Source organism: Durio zibethinus, chromosome 7, assembly GCF_047325235.1.
Source record: "Durio zibethinus cultivar Kanyao isolate XHJ-2024 chromosome 7, ASM4732523v1, whole genome shotgun sequence".
NCBI classification, from domain to species: Eukaryota; Viridiplantae; Streptophyta; class Magnoliopsida; order Malvales; family Malvaceae; genus Durio; species Durio zibethinus.
In genome coordinates, this window is record NC_143168.1 from 21707969 (window position 1) to 21726180 (window position 18212).

The 18212-nt window shown below is 32.2% G+C and overlaps 2 protein-coding genes across 7 annotated transcripts; one reads left to right on the top strand and one right to left on the bottom strand.

Annotated features, from left to right (window-relative positions):
• Positions 1–233: 233 nt before the first annotated feature.
• On the top strand, positions 234–8871 carry LOC111276984 (uncharacterized). 2 transcript variants are annotated; one of them, XM_089763824.1, is made up of 11 exons: positions 554–627; positions 1052–1232; positions 1322–1424; positions 2307–2419; positions 2492–2525; positions 3013–3081; positions 3354–3469; positions 3563–3617; positions 8007–8127; positions 8368–8510; positions 8635–8871. In XM_089763824.1, exons 7-11 carry the CDS (start codon positions 3432–3434, stop codon positions 8734–8736), a joined length of 459 nt encoding a protein of 152 aa, XP_089619950.1. In that variant the 5' UTR covers positions 554–627; positions 1052–1232; positions 1322–1424; positions 2307–2419; positions 2492–2525; positions 3013–3081; positions 3354–3431; the 3' UTR covers positions 8737–8871. The 2 variants fall into 2 exon arrangements, with proteins under 2 accessions (XP_022718754.2, XP_089619950.1); XM_022863019.2 differs by lacking the exon at positions 2492–2525 and having other exon boundaries at positions 234–627.
• Positions 8872–8947: 76 nt separating this feature from the next.
• On the bottom strand, positions 8948–13797 carry LOC111276982 (protein DETOXIFICATION 24-like). Of its 5 annotated transcripts, none has more exons than XM_089763820.1 (10): positions 13668–13797; positions 13377–13502; positions 12606–12840; positions 11945–12486; positions 11765–11851; positions 11634–11690; positions 11281–11519; positions 11070–11188; positions 10716–10802; positions 8948–9149 (listed from the first exon to the last, which is right to left on the bottom strand). In XM_089763820.1, exons 3-10 carry the CDS (start codon positions 12837–12839, stop codon positions 9078–9080), a joined length of 1437 nt encoding a protein of 478 aa, XP_089619946.1. In that variant the 5' UTR covers position 12840; positions 13377–13502; positions 13668–13797; the 3' UTR covers positions 8948–9077. The 5 variants fall into 5 exon arrangements, with proteins under 5 accessions (XP_089619946.1, XP_089619947.1, XP_089619949.1 ...); XM_089763821.1 differs by having other exon boundaries at positions 13664–13701; XM_089763823.1 differs by lacking the exon at positions 11765–11851 and having other exon boundaries at positions 13664–13702.
• Between the last annotated feature and the right edge of the window lie 4415 nt (positions 13798–18212).

Below are 18212 nucleotides of genomic sequence, written 5' to 3' on the forward strand. Positions count from 1 at the left end.
TTACGCATTTAAATGCTTTTTGATGTAATTTTTAAAAATTTAATCAGTATAAATATCATTTGAATTAGTACGTAACTCCTCTAAAAAAAAAAGAAAAAACGTAATTCGTATGTGATTTTATTTCACTTTAAATCATAAAAAAAAAATCAAATTGGTTTAGATTTTAAAGTACTAAAATCTAAAATTTCTACTCTACGGTATAAATTTTTAAGGGTATGTGGATATTGAATTTTAGACCCGGGATGTCCGGGTCCGGAGTACGGATCAGTTGCAAAACAACTTTACTTCGTTTTCCCCCTAATTCTGCTTAAGCGATAAGAACTTCAGAAGGATTAGTATCTTAATGATAACAATAATCCTAATTAAATTTGGATTTAGAGTCTCTTTTATTCTCTCTTACCCCGACGAGTTCCAACAATGAAATAAAAAATAAATCCAGGAGTGAGAGAAATACCAGAGCTCAAAACCCTGTTAACCCTTTTCTTAATAATTTCTTGATTAGTAAGCAAAAGATTCAATTACCATTATTTTGGGGTTTACGAGCTTTTCTTAGCTGGCAGGGTTTCTTCTTACTGTACATTAAGCCCTTCTCCAAATTCGATCTCCGCAGCTCTCTTGAGCATTGGGGTTAGTTTCTTTTTTCTCCTTGATTTTTGTTTTCTTGGGTGTTATTGATTTTTTTTTGTTCTGAAAAAAATAATGAAAACGGGTTTTGTCTGGCGTTTTTTGTTTTCATTTTATTAGTTTTAGATACCAATTTTAAACCAAATTTGAAACTTTCAGTAGAATTTTGTTGCCAAAATTGGATTTTTCTTCATCAGTTGAATTTCTGGTTACTTGTTTAATTTTCTTTCTTTTAATATTTTTCATTATAGCAGTTTTGGGATGCAAAATTGTGGCTAATTTGAAATTTTGAAGAGAATTTTGTTACAGACCTTTGTTTTAAGTGCTAATTGAATTTCTGGGTATTTTCTTGTTTAATCTTTTATAGCAGTTTGAGGATTTTGATATAAATTTTGTTTCCCTATGTTGCTTTTTAAAATGTTGTTAGGGTTTAAGAAGAATTGGGTGCAAACTTTAGGCTGTAATTAATGAGGTCCGGTGCTTTGAGAAGGCGGCTTCATCATGGGGATGTTGGTGGAGGAAGGAATGAGAATTATGATACGACTAGTTTAGATGGTTTAGATGAACCTTTGTTAGGGAATCACGATAATGATGACAAACATTCTGAGGTGATTATGTCAATATTTATGCTAAGTATAGCTTTTTGCAAGAATAGAGTATTGCAAATGTTTAATTTAATTTCTTTGATATGCTATAGGTGCAAACGCTAGAGGAAATTAGGGACGAAGAGCGAAGGAAGGAACATTTACATTGGATGTTTTTGTTCTCTAACTTGATCGCGCAATGGGCACAATGGATAGGTATGGTATTATCAGTGTGGTTTCTTCCTTACAGATGTGGGGTTTTATTGTTTATAATGTCTATAATTGCCGTTTCAAGACACTTGTATTCTATTGTTTCTTTTGGTTGCTGGTTGCTAACTTTGAAAGTTAAACCATTAAAGTAGCCAGTTAAACCATTCATATAATTTGGTTACGCTAGAGTCTAGACCTGAATATGCTTATGCTGCTAGGGAAACTTTTAGCACAAGTTTTCTGACTGCTCCCTTCACATCTTCTATGTATGTGCCAAAGATTCCCTTGATAAAAAGTGTAATTATGGGGATATCTCTCTATCAATGTAATTTATAGAAACACAAATGCCCCATTACTATCTGTTTTGGTCATTGGTGTTGTTTACTAGTCGCATGATTTTATAACTTTGCATTCATTTATATATAGTGGAGGACTGTTGTGTTTATCATAAGAGAGAAGTGTATACCCCCCAAAAGGAGAAGTTATATGAGTAAAGACAGAGAACCAAAATGTTCTGGAAGCAATTTATTCTAGTTCTTCCCTTGTTTACTTCTCCATGTGAACTAAAAATGTCCCTAATTGGTGGCATTGTTAAAGGGATGAAGTAAATGTATCCTCAAAGGAATTATACTCTTATAAGAGAAGGTCATAGTTTGACACTGTATAAATAAAAATGTCTGTTTTCTCTGATTATATTCTAAATTATAAGTTTCAGATAAGCAATTTGATGTACATTTAACTGCCTGTTTTCTTGATTACTTGGCTTTCTGCTGCGAATGTAATGCTGTATGCCCATTAGTTATTAAGTTCTCCGCTTTCATTGGCTTTTCTTGTAATCGGTGGGAATTTTATAGCAGTTTACTGATAGTTCAATCTTGGCTTTTACAGCAAACATTATCCTTGGATCTGGATCATTTATCGCACAACTTTTACCTCTACCTTCTAACACCCAAAGTGGACTAAATCAGAAACTTATTGTGCCTCCTCTTAGTCCTTTACAGGTATAATCAGCATTGCACTTTTCAATGTATTTTTCTCGATTTGAATAAACTTTTTTTTTTTTTGGTGGTTAGGGGTTTTGACAGAGGCACTGCCCTGATAATCAACGTATGGATTTTCCCCTCTTTTAATTTTTTTTTTTTCATTTTGGTCTTCTTTTTCCCTAGTGGAGAAGGGGACAAGGAGGTATTTCCCTTTTTTTGGTGGCCAGGAGGTTTTTATCTGGAAACACCTGTTACTCAAAATGCACAGTTTTGAGTATCTATTCTATAGTTCACTAATTCCATAAATATTAGCTCTAGTCACTTGAAAATTGATAAAATGTCATTGCAGCAGAAAGAGAAATTAATTGGAGTTTTGAGGTTGGTTCCAAGAATGTGCTTGGAGAACATAACTGGAACTTATGGGCAAAAAGATCCTTGTGGATTTTCTTCTAAAAGTGTTTGAGTTGGCAAATAGCATGTCTTTTGAGCTTAGGTTATTCAATTGTTTGTCTTTTAAAAGGGCAAAAGACCTTGTTGTCACTGACCATTGTGTTTCACTTTATTATTGGTAATCTGTGGTGTTTTGATGTTTCCATGTTGTGCTCTTGTAGGAAGAAAGGCTGAGAAATCTACAACAAAGACTGGGAGTCCCCTTTGATGGATCTTTGGTGGAGCATCAAGTAGGTTTCTCTATAATCAGTTACCAGTATACTTGTGTATTTTTTAATCCTTATTCCCTTTTTTGTTAATTCTTTTCTATGAATTATAGTGTGCATGACAAACTTTTGATTAAAAGAATTCGCCAATTCCAACAAATTTTCTTTTGGAATTGAACATGCTAGCTGTCATCCTTCCTGGTTTCTTCCCCCCATTCCAAATATCTACACTAGATATAAGATTCTTCATCATGGTGTGGCTGATGATGTAGTTATCTTTTTAATTTGACTTGCAGGATGCTCTTAAGCAGTTATGGAGATTGGCTTACCCGAACAGGGAGCTTCCATCTCTTAAATCAGAGCTTTGGAAGGACATGGGATGGCAAGGGTCTGACCCTTCAACGGATTTTCGGTATGCTGAGGATTTTGCCTTAATCTGTTTGTCTTGATTGGGTTTTCTCTTCCTGATATGTGTTTATTCATGTTATTACAATTCTCTTTGAAGGGGTGGAGGATTCATATCATTGGAGAATCTCATCTTTTTTGCCAAGAAATATCTGGTTTTGTTTCCTTTTCCTTGAATAACCTGGATTACATTTTATTGATTATGATCTATCATATGGAGCATTTGAGAACTGAACTACCTTAATAATAAAGCATTTCTTGTTTAGTTTCTTAATATGTTCCTGTGGAAAAACTAAGAAATAAATCAGTGTGGAAACTGAATGTATGTTGGAAAACTGCATATTGAGAATTGTACAAGAATCTTAGGTTTATATACAACTAACAAGGGGTTAAACTTGGAAACTAAATCTTCCTAAAAAACTAATCCTATAATTGAGGGATTGTCTATCCTAATTTTTGGGGATACAAATACTTAATTCTGGAGATACAAATATAAATATACGGATTACAAGATTACAACCAGCTGTAAATAAGTGTTTTCCCACACTCCTCCTCAAGCTGGTGAATAGGTGTTTTTCTTTCCCAGCTTGAAAATAATTTCTTGAAATGTTGCACTACTGAGACCTTTAGTCAACACATCTGCAAGTTGACCCTTAGTTGATACATAAGGTGTACACATCAACCCAGTGTCTAGTTTCTCTTTTATGAAATGCCGGTCTACTTCAATGTGTTTTGTTTTGTCATGTTGCACAGGATTGTGTGCAATGCTTATTGCAGACTTGTTATCACAATAGAGTCTCATTGGTCCATCCTACTTGATCTTCAAGTCTTTTAGGATAATCTTTAACCATAGTAGTTCACAAATTCCTTGAGCCATTGCTCAGCACTTGATCTTGCCAGCACATTCTGTTTTTACTCCTTCAAGTCACAAGATTACCACCTAAGAAAGTGCAGTAGCCTGAGGTGGATCTTCTATCAGTTACTGAACCTGCATAATCAGCATCTGTATATACTTCTAGAACTAACTCCGAATTTCTTTTGAATAAGATACCTCTTCCAGGATTGGCCTTCAAATAGTGCAATATACGGTAGACAGCTTGTAGGTGCACTTCTTTAGGACTATGCATAAATTGACTTACCACACTCATAGCATATGTTATATTAGGTCTAGTATGTGAGAGATAAATGAGTCTTCCAACTAATCTTTGGTACATCTCTCTATTTACAGTAGCATTTTCATTAGCTTATCCAATTTTATGATTAGGATCTATAGGGGTATTTGCAGGTTTACATGCTTCCCAGTTTCTTTCAGAAGATTCATCACATATTTCTGTTGTGAGATGAAAATACCATGCCGTGAGTGAGCTACTTCAATTCCTAGGAAGTACTTCAATCTCTCTAGCTCTTTTATCTCAAATTCTTTAGCCAAACACTGTTTTAGAGATTCTCTCTTTTTCATCATCTCCAGTTATAATTATATCATCAACATACACTAATAGAACTGAGACTCTTCCTGAATTAGAGTGCTTGATAAACAATGTGTAATCTCCTTGACTCTGTTTATATCCCATTGCTAGCATCACTTTGGCAAATCTCCCGAACCAAGCTCTAGGAGACTGTTTAAGGCCATATAAAGTTTTTTTAAGCCTGCATACTTTGTTTGCTTCTAGATGACCTTCAAATCCCAGTGGAACCTTCATATATATTTCTTCTTCCAAATCACCATGTTGAAAAGCATTCTTTACATCAAATTGTTGAAGCTGCCAATTGTAATTTGCAGCCAATGATAACAAAATCTTAATTGTATTCATCTTGGCAACTGGAGCAAAGGTTTCCTGGTAATTCACTCCATAGGTTTGAGTGTAACCCTTAGCCACTAACCTGGTTTTATACCTTTTAACAGTACCATCTGCCTTGTATTTTACAGTGAAAACCCATTTACACCCCACTGAATTTTTTCCTTTAGGCAACTCTACCAGTTTCCATGTCTGATTTTTCTCTAAGGCCTCCATTTCTCACTGGATAATGCCTCGGATAATGTAGTTGGAACAGAAATAGTGTTTAGGCTCACAAAAGAATTTTTGTGGAATGGTGAGAATTTTTCAAATGACACAAAATTAGAGATTGGATATAGTGGATGCTTGGTACATTCTCTAGTTCCTTTCCTAATGGCAATAGGCAGATCATAATCACTAGTTATAGTTTTAGGAGATTCATACTCATTTTGAGAAATAGAGTCAAAAACTGTAGTTACCTCATTTCCAGAGTTAGGATCAGATTCTTGGACTAGCACTGGTTCAGGATTTGGAACTTTCCTTCTTGAGTACACCTGTAATTCCTTCATAGAATCAAGAACAATATTATCCTTTGTCACATCTTTCGTATTTGGAATGGGTTCAAACTCAAATTCAGTGTTTGACTTGGGCTCAGCAGAAACAGGTTTCGACTCAGAAGAATTAATGGGTGTAATTGTTGAAGACGGGGGCAAATCAAGCAAAAAAAAGTCTTTATCCTTATCTTCCATGAATGAAGTCTTCCCCTGAAGATAATGTTGAGTAAAAAATGGTTTATTTTCTTCAAAAGTGACATCTACAGACATATAGAATTATTTGGTAGGAGGATGATAGCATTTATATCCTTTTTGAGTTGAAGAATACCCCACAAAAATACACTTAATCGCTCTTGGATCCAACTTGCCTCTGTTATGACTGTGAACATGAACAAATGATGTACAACCAAATATCCTAGGGGTGAGATTGTTTGTGGTATTGAGATTGGGATAAACTTGTGAAAGTAGTTTCATAGGAGTTTTAAATCCCAAAACCCTTGAAGGTAACCTATTTATAATATGTGTGGCAGTGGGAACAGCTTTCCCCCAGTAAAATTTAGGTACATTTGCTTGAAAAAGAAAGGCTCGGGTTGTGGCTAATGAATGACTGTTTTTTCTCTCTGTCACTTCATTCTGCTGTGGAGTATTAACACAAGATGACTCATGGATAATCTCCTCCTTTTGGAAATAGGTAGATAGACTCTGGTTGAAGTAGTCTCTTGCATTATCAAACCTAAATTTCTTGGTTCTCACTCCAAATTGATTTTGGATAATGTTTTGGAAGCTTAAAAACACACTATTCACATCTGATTTGGATTTAAGTAAAAAAATCAAAGAGACCCTGGTACAATCATTTATGAATGAAATAAACCATCTCGCATCAGAAATATTAGGAATTGTAGAGGGACCCCAAATGTCAATGTGAATCAAGTAAAAGGGAGTAGAACTTCTTTTGTTACTGATTGGAAAAGACACACGTCTATGCTTTGCAAGTTCGTAAACATCACAATGAAAATCTTCGACATTTAATCCTTTGAACAAAGAAGGAAACATGTTTCTCAAGGTTCCAAAAAAAGGATGTCCAAGACGAAAATAATAAAGTCAGATTTTGTCTTTATTGGAAGATTTTTCAGAAAGAAATGACAAAGGTAAACTATTCTTGATACTACTTGTGTTATTTGATGTTTCAAGATAGTATAGTCTATCCTTCTCCTTAGCAAGTCCAATCATCTTCCCCGAACTCTGGGCCTGAAATTCACAATAAGAGGGATAAAAAGTTACTTTGCAATTCATATCTTTGGTAAGTTTTTATATAGATATTAGATTAGTAGAGAATCTAGGAACATGAAGAATATTTTTGAGAACAAACGAGGGATTAACTTGAACATCTCCTAATCCTACCATTGTGGTAAATGAACCATCTGCAACAACAATTTTCTTATTACTAGGACACAGGTTATATGTACTAAACTTTTGTGAGGAATGTGTCATGTGGTCTGTGGCTCTTGAGTCAATGACCCAAGAATTCGTAATAGGTTTAGCCGAGATATTTAATCCATGAGAACCGGAAGCTTTACCTGAACCAGAAACCTTACCCAAAGAACATACCACAGTAAGCTTTTCAAGGATTTTTAATAAGTTTCCTAGCTTTTCAATCTCTTCCCTGTCGAACTCTACTTGTTTCTTAGACATCTGTAGTACTCCGGTGATTTTTCCAGTTAACATTTCTTCAAATTGGGTGGTAGTGATATCTTTCTTTGAAAGGGTTCAGCAATGAAGGCCTAAAAAGGATTTGGCAATGAAGGCCTAAAAAAGTCAGCAATAAAGGCTGAAAATTTTGCTTCTCAAGAAGAGCCTAAAGCTCTTATACCATGTGGAAAAACTAAGAAATAAAACAGTGTGGAAACTGAATGTATGTGGGAAAACTGCTTATTGAGAATTATACAAGAATCTTAGGTTTATATACAACTAACTAGGGTTTAAACTTGGAAACTAAATCTTCCTAAAAAACTAATCCTATAATTGAGGGATTGTCTATTCTAATTTTAGAGATACAAATACTTAATTCTAGAGATACAAATATAAATATACGGATTACAAGATTACAACCAGCTGTAAATAAGTGTTTTCCCACAGTTCCAAACAATTTTTTTGTTCATTAGCATGAATTATTGCCATGGTTGGTCAAACTTTGATTTGGTTTTTGTTTGAACAGGAATCTTTCCAGAGGTTGTTGCACAAACAAGATGGCAACAGAGCTGAATGGGAATATCCATTTGCTGTAGCCGGCATCAATATTTCTTTTATGTTGGTACAGATGTTCGATCTCCAATCAGGTATTGGGAAATTCAGAACTGATTTGATATTGAATGTTGTATGCCCATTGTAGTGCAATGTCCCTCTCAGAGGCTGAGATATGTTACTGTCTTTACTTACACAAACATTGCCATTAACACTTTTACTGACTGGAATTATATTGGAATCTTATCTTATGCAGAATAAATTTATTACATTAATTATCTGCTGTTTGTTTGACTCAGTGTTGAATTTATTGTTGTAATTATATTTACTTGCAGGGAAACCATCTTCAGTGGCTGGAGTTCGATTTTTGGAACTACTTAAGGAAGATGAAATGGCTTTCGACAATCTTTATTGTGTGGCCTTTCAGATGATGGATGCACAATGGCTTGTGAAACGGGCTTCATACATGGAATTCAATGTATACTATTCTAACAAGTGATTCTATCCTGTGTAACTTGAGCTTTATATTCATAATTTCTTGATTTTCATTATTTTCCTATGCATTCCTGCTTATTTCATTTTATCCCTTTTGCTTTTTCCAGGATGTTCTGAAGTCTACAAGAACACAGTTAGAGCGAGAGCTCTCACTTGAAGATGTCTCCAGTGTGAAAGATTTACCAGCATATAATCTGTTGAGAAGGTAAGTATGATCTTGGAATCCAAACTAGACGTTTGGTTGATCATTTTCAGAATTGTTGTGTTTTTTTGTTCGTTCAAAGATCTGTAATAAACCAACAAAAATTGTATATTCATTATGAAAATCAAGTATAGTTCATGAATGCAGTGACCACTCTACTTCTTAGTTGCATAATGCTAACTTATAATGGTGGTTAGAATTTGTATGAACAATCGGAATGGGAAAGGAAATATTGAGATTTGTATACCAGAATCAAACTTCAATCAATAATTTTTATGACCTTTACATAAGATGCTTGTCACACCCCCCCTTCCCCCACTCAAACCCTAAAGATGTTTCCCTCTTTATTCAGTTACTTCCATTGGATTCTTCTGATGTCTTCAAGAGCCACTTATTAAGTCGCTCTGATGCTCTCTTCACCTGAAAGCAAATAGTATTTGTTCATATCAGATTTGTTGGGATCATATAAATGCTTACTTGAGGTTGTTCCATTACATTCTAGTCTGGGTTTGATTGAAGTTCTATTGTTTTGAATTGTTACGTGCAAAAAAAAAAAAAAGTAAAGGGTGAAAATTTAAAGATAAATGTGTAAGCATGCAATAGCAAAATAGAGGGACGAATAATTGGTTAGTTCGATTTTAAAAAATTAATAATTGATTTAATAAATTTTTATTCAACAAATAATTAAATTGATCGAACAGTTTTAAATAATTAATTATAATTAAATTGATTAATTTAAAAAAATAAATAATTAATTTAATCAATTTTTATTCAACAAATAATTAAATCGATTGAATAATTTTAAATAATTGATTAAAATCGATTCAATTCAGTTGGGTTCAATTAAATAATTAAATTTTTTTTTATTTTTTTTCTTATGAATAATTATTTAATCATAAATTTAATTTAATAAAATTCAAGTATTATTTAAATTAAATTATTAAAAAATTTAATAATTTTAATAATATTTTACAAAAAAAATAAAAAAAATATTTATCTTAATTTTTTTACTTTATTTATTAAAAAATTAATTAATTTGATCAATTTAATTATCAATTTAAAAAATAAAAAATCAATCAAATTAATTAATTTAATCGATTTAAAAAATCAATTATAATCAAAATTAAATAAATCAAATCGATTTAATTAAATTCATTTAATCGATTCAAATCTATTTTTACTTATTTTTAATGAAAAATAATTGTTTATGAGTCTAAAAGTTTAGATTAATTTAATTAGTTCATAATATTATTTTAAAAAAATAATATTTAATAAATTTAAATTTTAAATTTCAATAGATAATGTTTTTTAAAAAAATTTAAATTAGGTAACCAAATCTTGTTTGAAAAGAGAGCTTCAAGATTAGGATGCCAACTGACATGCACACATTAATTTATAATGTCCAAAACTATATCCTTATAGCTGTACTTGTCCATCGTTTGGTCCCATCTTTTTGTTTTTATTTTTATTTTTTTAATATTTTGTTAGGTTTCCGATACAAGTGAGCCATCCTTATTAAAACTTATTAATTGCACTGACAAAACAGAAGAGGCTGGAGTCCAGTAATTTTAAATAAATTGTTTATTTTTATTGTAAAACGTGCAAAGAAAAAAAAAATCATTAATGCAGATGCAAGTAACTTAAATGGTTTATAATATGTTATTTTTTATACATTGACTTTGTACTCTTTTTAAAAATGAAATTAAGAGATCATCAACTGTTTTTTTTTTTTTTTTTAATGTATAATCCAATTAATTCTGACAGTAAAATTTGAAAATTTCATTATCAATAGATGTGAATTTTTTAAATTAATAATATATTTAAAAATAAAATTAACTGTTTGGAAAAAATTACCGATTTTTTTTAATTACAAAAGCATATACATAAGTATTATTGTGGAGATTTAATTTTTGTATATGTAGGGATTTTTTATTCTAATCATAAAATAATAAATTTTTATTTATTACTGCTATTTTTCTTCGTTACCTGTTCTTCCCAATCAGTCCTGTAGGTAATATAGCCAAGAACAGTCGTTTGCATCACGACACCAATTATCATCCCAATCCATATGCCCTGTGAAATCCAGTGAAGAAAATAGTTTTAGCTGAAAAAATAAATAGAAATTACTCAAAATCATCTCAAATGATAAGATGTAATTAATCCGTTGATGTATAAAATAGAGATTTTAAGTTTGAATTCAAAAAATAAAATTACAGGAGATAAAAATTTTAAGTTTGCGTTTGAAAGAAAAAAGTAACAGCCTAGACCCAAGAATGGATCAAATGTTGAGATCTAAGATTCAATGATTTGTTGAAAGAAAATGATAAAGAGGCTTCTGACCTTAACTTCCAAATGGGCAATATATCCAAGCAGAACTCCCAATGGCACCCCAACCATATAATAGGAACAAATGTTAACATATGCAACTATACTTTGCCTGCCAGCACCTACTGCTCCCCCTGCATTAATCAGTTTCAAACACTAATTTCAGAATGGAACTTTTGGTTCTGTCATGCTATAATTCAATTGTTCTTAGTTTTTTTATGCTTACCTGATAAGACTGACTGAACACTGTTTAGCAAAACTGAGAAAGAAAGCAGGACGGAGAGGTTTGATACAGATTTTACTACTTCCTTATCACTTGTAAACAAGTAACCGATTTGATGACCGAATATTAAGCACAAAGCCCAGAAGAAAACACCAATGGTGATTGAAGTACATATGATAACTTTCATGGAAAATTTCGCAGCTTTGGCATTTCCATTCCCAAGCTCATTTGAAACACGAACACTGTGAATTAACAATCAGGATGTTTCAGTTTGAACGAAACTCGACAGCTCAAGCTGCCAGGCAAAGATGAAAGGATAGAATTTATGGTGACTGAAATGATTAATGAAGCCATACCTAGCTGAAGCAAAGAATCCAAGGCATAACATGAATTCCCAAGCTATGATATTCAGACTGCAAAGTAAGTAATCGTTGGTTTTAAAATTCTGAATGAAAACATATCAATGCACTTGGAATTTAAATCTTACCAGATGGAAAATGCAGAGATTGCAGTTGTGGCATTTTGCATATGTCCTGCCAGTAGGACTAGAACAGCATAATACCATAACTCTAAGCTGCAGGAGATCAACAGCCAAGAAAATATGATAAAAACAAAGAGAATGATTGTTGAAGTGTATTACAGTTAAAAATAAAAGATGTTACTTTACCAAAGCATCACCGCAGAGGATATTGAGAGCTTTAGTACAGGAAATAGATCAGTAAAGCAAGCTGAAGTGAATCCTTTCCATGTATTAGGACACCAACCGCAAAAGACGTACACAAACTCTCCAATTACCACGAACCAATTCGCGATTATCATCGAACTCATTGCACCAGGAATCCCCCAATTTAGTTTGGTCACAAAGATCCATGACAAGAGCACATGAAGTACAAATGATATAGCAGAAAGCCATCCGATAATCATGTTCTTAAGTTGTGCTTGTAAGTACTTCTGAATGGTTATGTTGAAGAGAAAAGCATAGAGGACAGGGATGAACCATACTGAGATATATCCTGCTTGATTTGCTACATCTTCTTCTTCTCCAAGTAATTTTAGGATTTGTGAAGCAAAGATGAATATTGGTAGCAAAACTGTTTCAGCACCAAGGTTAATAATCCACGATCTTTGCAGGTAAATTCCCATCATATGGTTTTGTTTTGCTCCAAATGCTTGCCCGCATAGCGTTTCAGTCGCGCTAGACATTCCCAACTACAACACATACATATAAAAAAAAAGACAGAAGCAGAATACATTAGGAGTTTCAAGAGTATACAACTTATTTCCTTTCAGGGTCTAATGTCTCAGACATTCTGAAATCTAGATCTTACCAATATTCCATAGGCAAATCGTACTGTAATGATTTGTATCAGGGAATAAGCTGCAAGCTCAACTTTGCTAAGATGACCAATGAATGCCTGTGTGATCACAAACATCCCGAATGATGTCAACTTTGTTAGCATTGCAGGAAAGGCGATCCTCCATAGCTTTTTCGATTCCAACCACACTCCCACTATTAATTCACCACTATTCCTTGTCTCTGATCCAAGAAGCCTCTCATCCATCCTGTTGTATCAGTTATAAATAAGAAAAGATGGAAGTTTTGCTTAGACTTTTTTGTTTTGGTCCAAGTTTTGTTCATGAATCACATGTTTTAAAAACAATAAGGCCTAAACAAAGTAAACTAACTGAACACTTCTATTTTTCCTTCTTGATCATTGTGTTCAATTTGAAATATTTGATGACATCAGTTTAGTCAAAATCCTGCTGGACTCAAACCTTTCCATTCTTACTGAAATGAATAAAGCTATCATATCTCATATCTGAACTGAAAGGGGAAAAAATATCAAAATCTATAATCCAGCCAAGAACATGAATTTTTAGAAAATCTAAGAAAAGTAGTTTCAGAAATCACAATTAAGTAAGAAATATGCAAAGGAAAAAACTAAACACAATAGGAGAGAAGAGATGTTCCCACAAGCTTTTTAACAAGGCCCTTCTCTCCAAACTTGTGTTGAACAAACAAAAAAAGAAATAAAAGAAGAAGTGGGTATATAAGTAAAGAAAGGAAGAAAGAAAAAGAAGAAATTTATTTTCCTCACTTGAGTGCTGCTCTGCCTGTTCTGCTGCATGCTCTTGACACCAAGAAAGCTGTTTATATATATACAATAGTGTCTATTGTTCCTTTCCCTCTTGATTGATGCTGCTGCTGTGCTAGTCCAGGTCCTCTATACCAGAAAAATGGTTCACATATTCAATACAAACATTAAAAATTTCAGTAAAAAAAATTGCTGATCTAAGTTTGCAGAAGGCACGTGGATGGAGCCCTGATCAAGTGGGAATTGTTTAATAATATCACTTAAAAGGCAGAGAAAAAGAAATCATTTACCAACCCTTCATTTTGAGAGTGTTTGCTGACTGAGACAAGTAATGCAATTCAAACGTTATATATATATATATATATATAGATTATTTGTATATCATGTCAATGTTTTCTCCATGTTGATATTTTATGCTACAAGCTTGTATCCAAATTGAGTTTTAACTCTTCTAGCCAACTACATCAAATGGAGGAAATAATGTAAGAAAAGATGAAGCCAAACATTGACTAACTTTATTTAAATTATGATGAAAATAAAGGGCAACAAGGTCGAAGGAATCCTAGTGATCATTAGATTAGTCAAGTCAGGAGTAACAATTGCAACAAATTAAGTTAATTTTGTATCTTTAATAAAAACTTATAATCTCATTTGAAATTGGTGCCATATACATTCCTTGACTCTTTCAAAGAATCTTTTGCTGGTGCTCTTGGCTAAAAATCTTTGGATGGTGAGAGAACAGAAAAAGTCTTATTATTTGATGTAGCAAAGTCTTCATTATTAGTTTTTTTTTTTTTTTTTTAATTTCTTTCTTTCAATTGAAACAAGCAAAAGTCACTATTCTTTGCCAGTGACTGAGGATTTTTTGTTGATTGATAAACACATTTATGGACCAAGAGCCTTCCAAGAGTGGACAAAACAACGGAGTTACCAGCTTCTTTCAATTATGAATTTTTTTTTTGCCTGAGTTACTTTTATTTCTTGCACTATTCATTCCTTGTGTGAATATTCATTGAGTTTGTGTTTTGTTATTTTAAGTTCGAGTCATTTAAAATTTAAATTATTTTTTAAAAACCGATTTAAAATGTTGAATCAGGTTGGTTTTTTGGGTTAAGTGAACAGGGTAGTTCAATTCTTTATTAACTATAGACTATTTTATTTCTTGACTCTTTTTTTTAAAGTTGCACATCAAGGCTGAAGCACGAGTTAATTGATATAAAGTTATCGTACAATGCCATGAAGTTTTCATGACAAAGAAAAGTTGGCCTACCTCTTTGATTTTTCCAATTTTCTGTAAGTGGGACCTAAAGACTTGTCACAATTTTCCATGTAATCATTGATAGTTTCTACATATAAGATCAATAATGGTGATCATGTGAACTTTTAATATATCCCATGTGATAAACGAAAATTAAGGAATTAAAGTTTAATAGGAACATATGCAACCATGCTTTGCCAACAGCCACACCTGCATTCAAGGTTTTACAAGCTGATCAAGAAAATGAATGGTAAATAGGGTAATTTATATATTCATATCACGTTTTATAAAAAAAATATACATTATAATTCGTATTAACAAAAAATATGTAAAATATATTTTTTAATTTTTATTAAATTTATATATAATTTTTGTTAAAAATTTAAATTGTATCACTTTTTTTTTCATATTATTTTTATATTATATTTTAAATTATCGTATATAATATTTAGAATGCAATTTATATGCATGCGTGAAAGCACTGGCTGAACAATACCGTCGAGCAAAATTGAGAAAGAGTAGGACAGGTTTTGCTACTTGTAAAAAAGTAACCAATTTGATGACCAAATATCAAACATAGAGCCCAGAAGAAGATTCCCAAGACAAACTGAGGTAGTGGAAAATTCAGCAACTTTAGCATTTCCTGTCCCTATCTTGCTGGAAACGTGCACGCTACGAAAACATTCATTAGTTTGCAGCAACTCAACAGGAATTTTGCCAAAGGGTTGAAGTCATCAAGGCTTTGGTCATAGATGAAGCAATACATTTACATGGCTGGCTGCTGTTAGACAACATGAATTCCCAACGTGTGATATTGAGGCTGCAATATGTAGAGTAGACTTTGTAACATTTTATGTTTAGTTATCTGACATGAACCAGAAAAAAAAAAAAAAAAAACAAATTATGGTATAGGTCTGATCTTACCAAACAGAGAATGCAAGATATTGTAACATTTCATATATCCTGCCAGAATTAAGGACTAGAACAGCATTGTACCACAGCTCTGAGCTGTTGAGGATACAAGCCAAAAATAACATTGAAGAAGAAGGTACTATTACCATGTCACAACTCACAATAGTATTTGATATAAATATGTAAAAGGAGCTGTAGCTGTATATGACTTTTAGCCAATTTTTGTTAACTAAATCAGAAAAATTTTCTATTGGATAGTACTTTTTCTGCTGCAATAAGTGCTAGCATAAGCAGTTTTAAATTATAGCATGGCATAAGCTGCAAGCTCCAGTTCACCAATGGGTCCAATATATGCCTATATATGTTACCACAAACATTCCAAACGATGTCACTCTAGCTAACATAGCAGGGAATGCAATCCTCTATAGGCTTTTTGGATTCCTCCCAAATTCTAAATTTCAAATTATTACTATGTTTTGGCTCTGATACAATAACTCTCTCATCCTCCATGTTGTTCTGCCCTTCAGTCTGGCAAAAAGAATGTTGGATTGATATTTAGTCAAATATATTACCACCAAAAGAAAGGAGCAATGCTATACAGACACAAAGAAATGATAGAGCCCTAATCAGAATCAAAATAAAGTTCCAGGTAGTGATCATATATCTTTCCATTTTAAGCCGCATCAGCGACCAAGACTGCCAGCTAGTTCATGTCAATTAACACTAAGACACCAAAAAATGACTAAGCTTAAGGCTAAATATTGCATAATTAAATGGTTAGGTTTTCTAAGTTATATTAGTGATTTATACACGCCTATGCTAGTGCTTACACAAACATTGAGTCCAGAAGCCAATTTACAAACGCTTTTTTGGTAGATTTAGCAATTTTAAACATGACACCATGATACATGAGTTTGGTAAAACCTAAAAAAATATGTTTCGTATTTAATATATGGACACGAATTATGATACTACTAATTTTGTATTTTATACAAAATAGATATACAAGTTGTTAAATCTAATTTCAGGTGTTGGAAAAAGAAAAAAGAAAAACAATATTTATTTTACTAGTTCTTAGTAGAATCATTTGTGCTCATATAACATCTAACATATAACTTCATAATCTATTATCAATATTTGGCCAGGAAGGTATTGATCTAATTTCAAAGTCAATAGATAAAAAATGAGAAATGAGGAAAACATTGCTAGAAAAAGCTTGATGCAATGTCAATGTCCGTTTGCATTTTTTTTTTTTAATGCTTGTTCGTTCTTACAACTAAAATAGAATAAAAGAAAGAACGGACAGCATTTAGCGCTAACAAACTTTCTCAACCGGGCATATGGGTGTAATGCCCCAGCCCAAATAATAATTGGGCTATACTAATACTAAAGTTCATCAGTTTATTAAAACATTATTTAGTAAAAAAAAAAAAGGGCTGAAGTATTAGATGAAAGAAAACCTAACTATCGTGAAACAGAAAGGAAATAGAGTTCTTCTTCCTCATCTTTCTTAGGGTTAGAAAATATGAAAAATCAAGTTAAAGATTCACAATCAGAGGCTACAATCAAGTTAATCCCTTAAAGGTGAATACATGCCCTCTTTTTATTTGAAAAGAAATATCAAGTTGATTGCTATTATTTAGAGTTGAAGTTTTGAGAGAAAAAACCAAGAAAAATCATGAAATCCTTCATTAATCTTGATGATCTATTTGGGTAAATTACTGAGGTTTGTTTATTTCATGTTCTTAAGATTTATTGATGATTATTGAATGGAGTTTGAAGGCTGAAAGTAAGGATTTGAGTTTTTAAAGATTGAAGGAGAAATTCTATTTTTGGATGAGATGTTATGATCTATAATAATGAATTAAAATAGAATTTTGCATTAATGGATATATTATTGCTGTGATTATTATATATCATTGGAAAGCATGTTGAATCTAGTTTTTAATGAAACAAACGAAAGTCAAATCCGAGTTTTCTATGAAGAGTTGTCTAATTTTAACTTAAGGATATATAGGCTGTAAAACAGCAGCATCAGGGTTGAATTACGAAATTTTTCTTAATTTGTATACAAGAATTTACATATTAAGCCATATATCTTTGGAAAGCTTATTGAGTCTACTTTCCAATGAAATAAGCGGAATTGAATTTGGAGTTTCCTGTGAATAAATATATAATTTTTATCAGAAGGTATACAGGCTGTTTGGCAGCAGTATATGACGTGGATTTAAAAAATTGTTATAATTAATCTATAAGGAATTACAATGTGTGCCATATATGGTTAGAAAGCTTATCAAGTCTAGTTTCTAACCCATTAAAGAGATCATAATTACGATTGGAATATATTGAGATATGACTATTTTAATGAAAAGAGGTCGGGCTACCAGTATTAATTAGTTAAGTTAACCCTTGTGTAACTTAGTTGATTTTTGTATAAATGGTCTCAAAAATGGTTGATTAAATTCTGATCTATTGAAATGATCTTGGATAGGCCATTAATTATTTTGAGGGAAAAACTAAGTGGTGGAATCGAATGAAGGTAAGTAGAATCTCACACACTTTGCTTATTTTTGAATCTATGTATATATATATATATGTTTCTAAATGAAAGAATGTTTTATTTCATTATTTTCAGTGTATAAAAATAGGATCAAGCATATGATTATTTT

Bases quoted from the DNA above. Each gene is read 5' to 3' on its own strand.
- LOC111276984 (XM_022863019.2), top strand. From the start codon at position 1,092: ATGAGGTCCGGTGCTTTGAGAAGGCGGCTTCATCATGGGGATGTTGGT. The intron at 1,425-2,306 runs GTATGGTATTAT...TGGCTTTTACAG, and splicing joins GCAATGGGCACAATGGATAG to CAAACATTATCCTTGGATCT. The intron at 3,082-3,353 runs GTAGGTTTCTCT...TTTGACTTGCAG, and splicing joins GATCTTTGGTGGAGCATCAA to GATGCTCTTAAGCAGTTATG.
- LOC111276982 (XM_089763820.1), bottom strand. From the start codon at position 12,839: ATGGATGAGAGGCTTCTTGGATCAGAGACAAGGAATAGTGGTGAATTA. The intron at 11,189-11,280 runs GTAAGCATAAAA...TGATTAATGCAG, and splicing joins TGTTCAGTCAGTCTTATCAG to GGGGAGCAGTAGGTGCTGGC. The intron at 9,150-10,715 runs GTAACGAAGAAA...ATTTGCTTTCAG, and splicing joins GGACTGATTGGGAAGAACAG to GTGAAGAGAGCATCAGAGCG.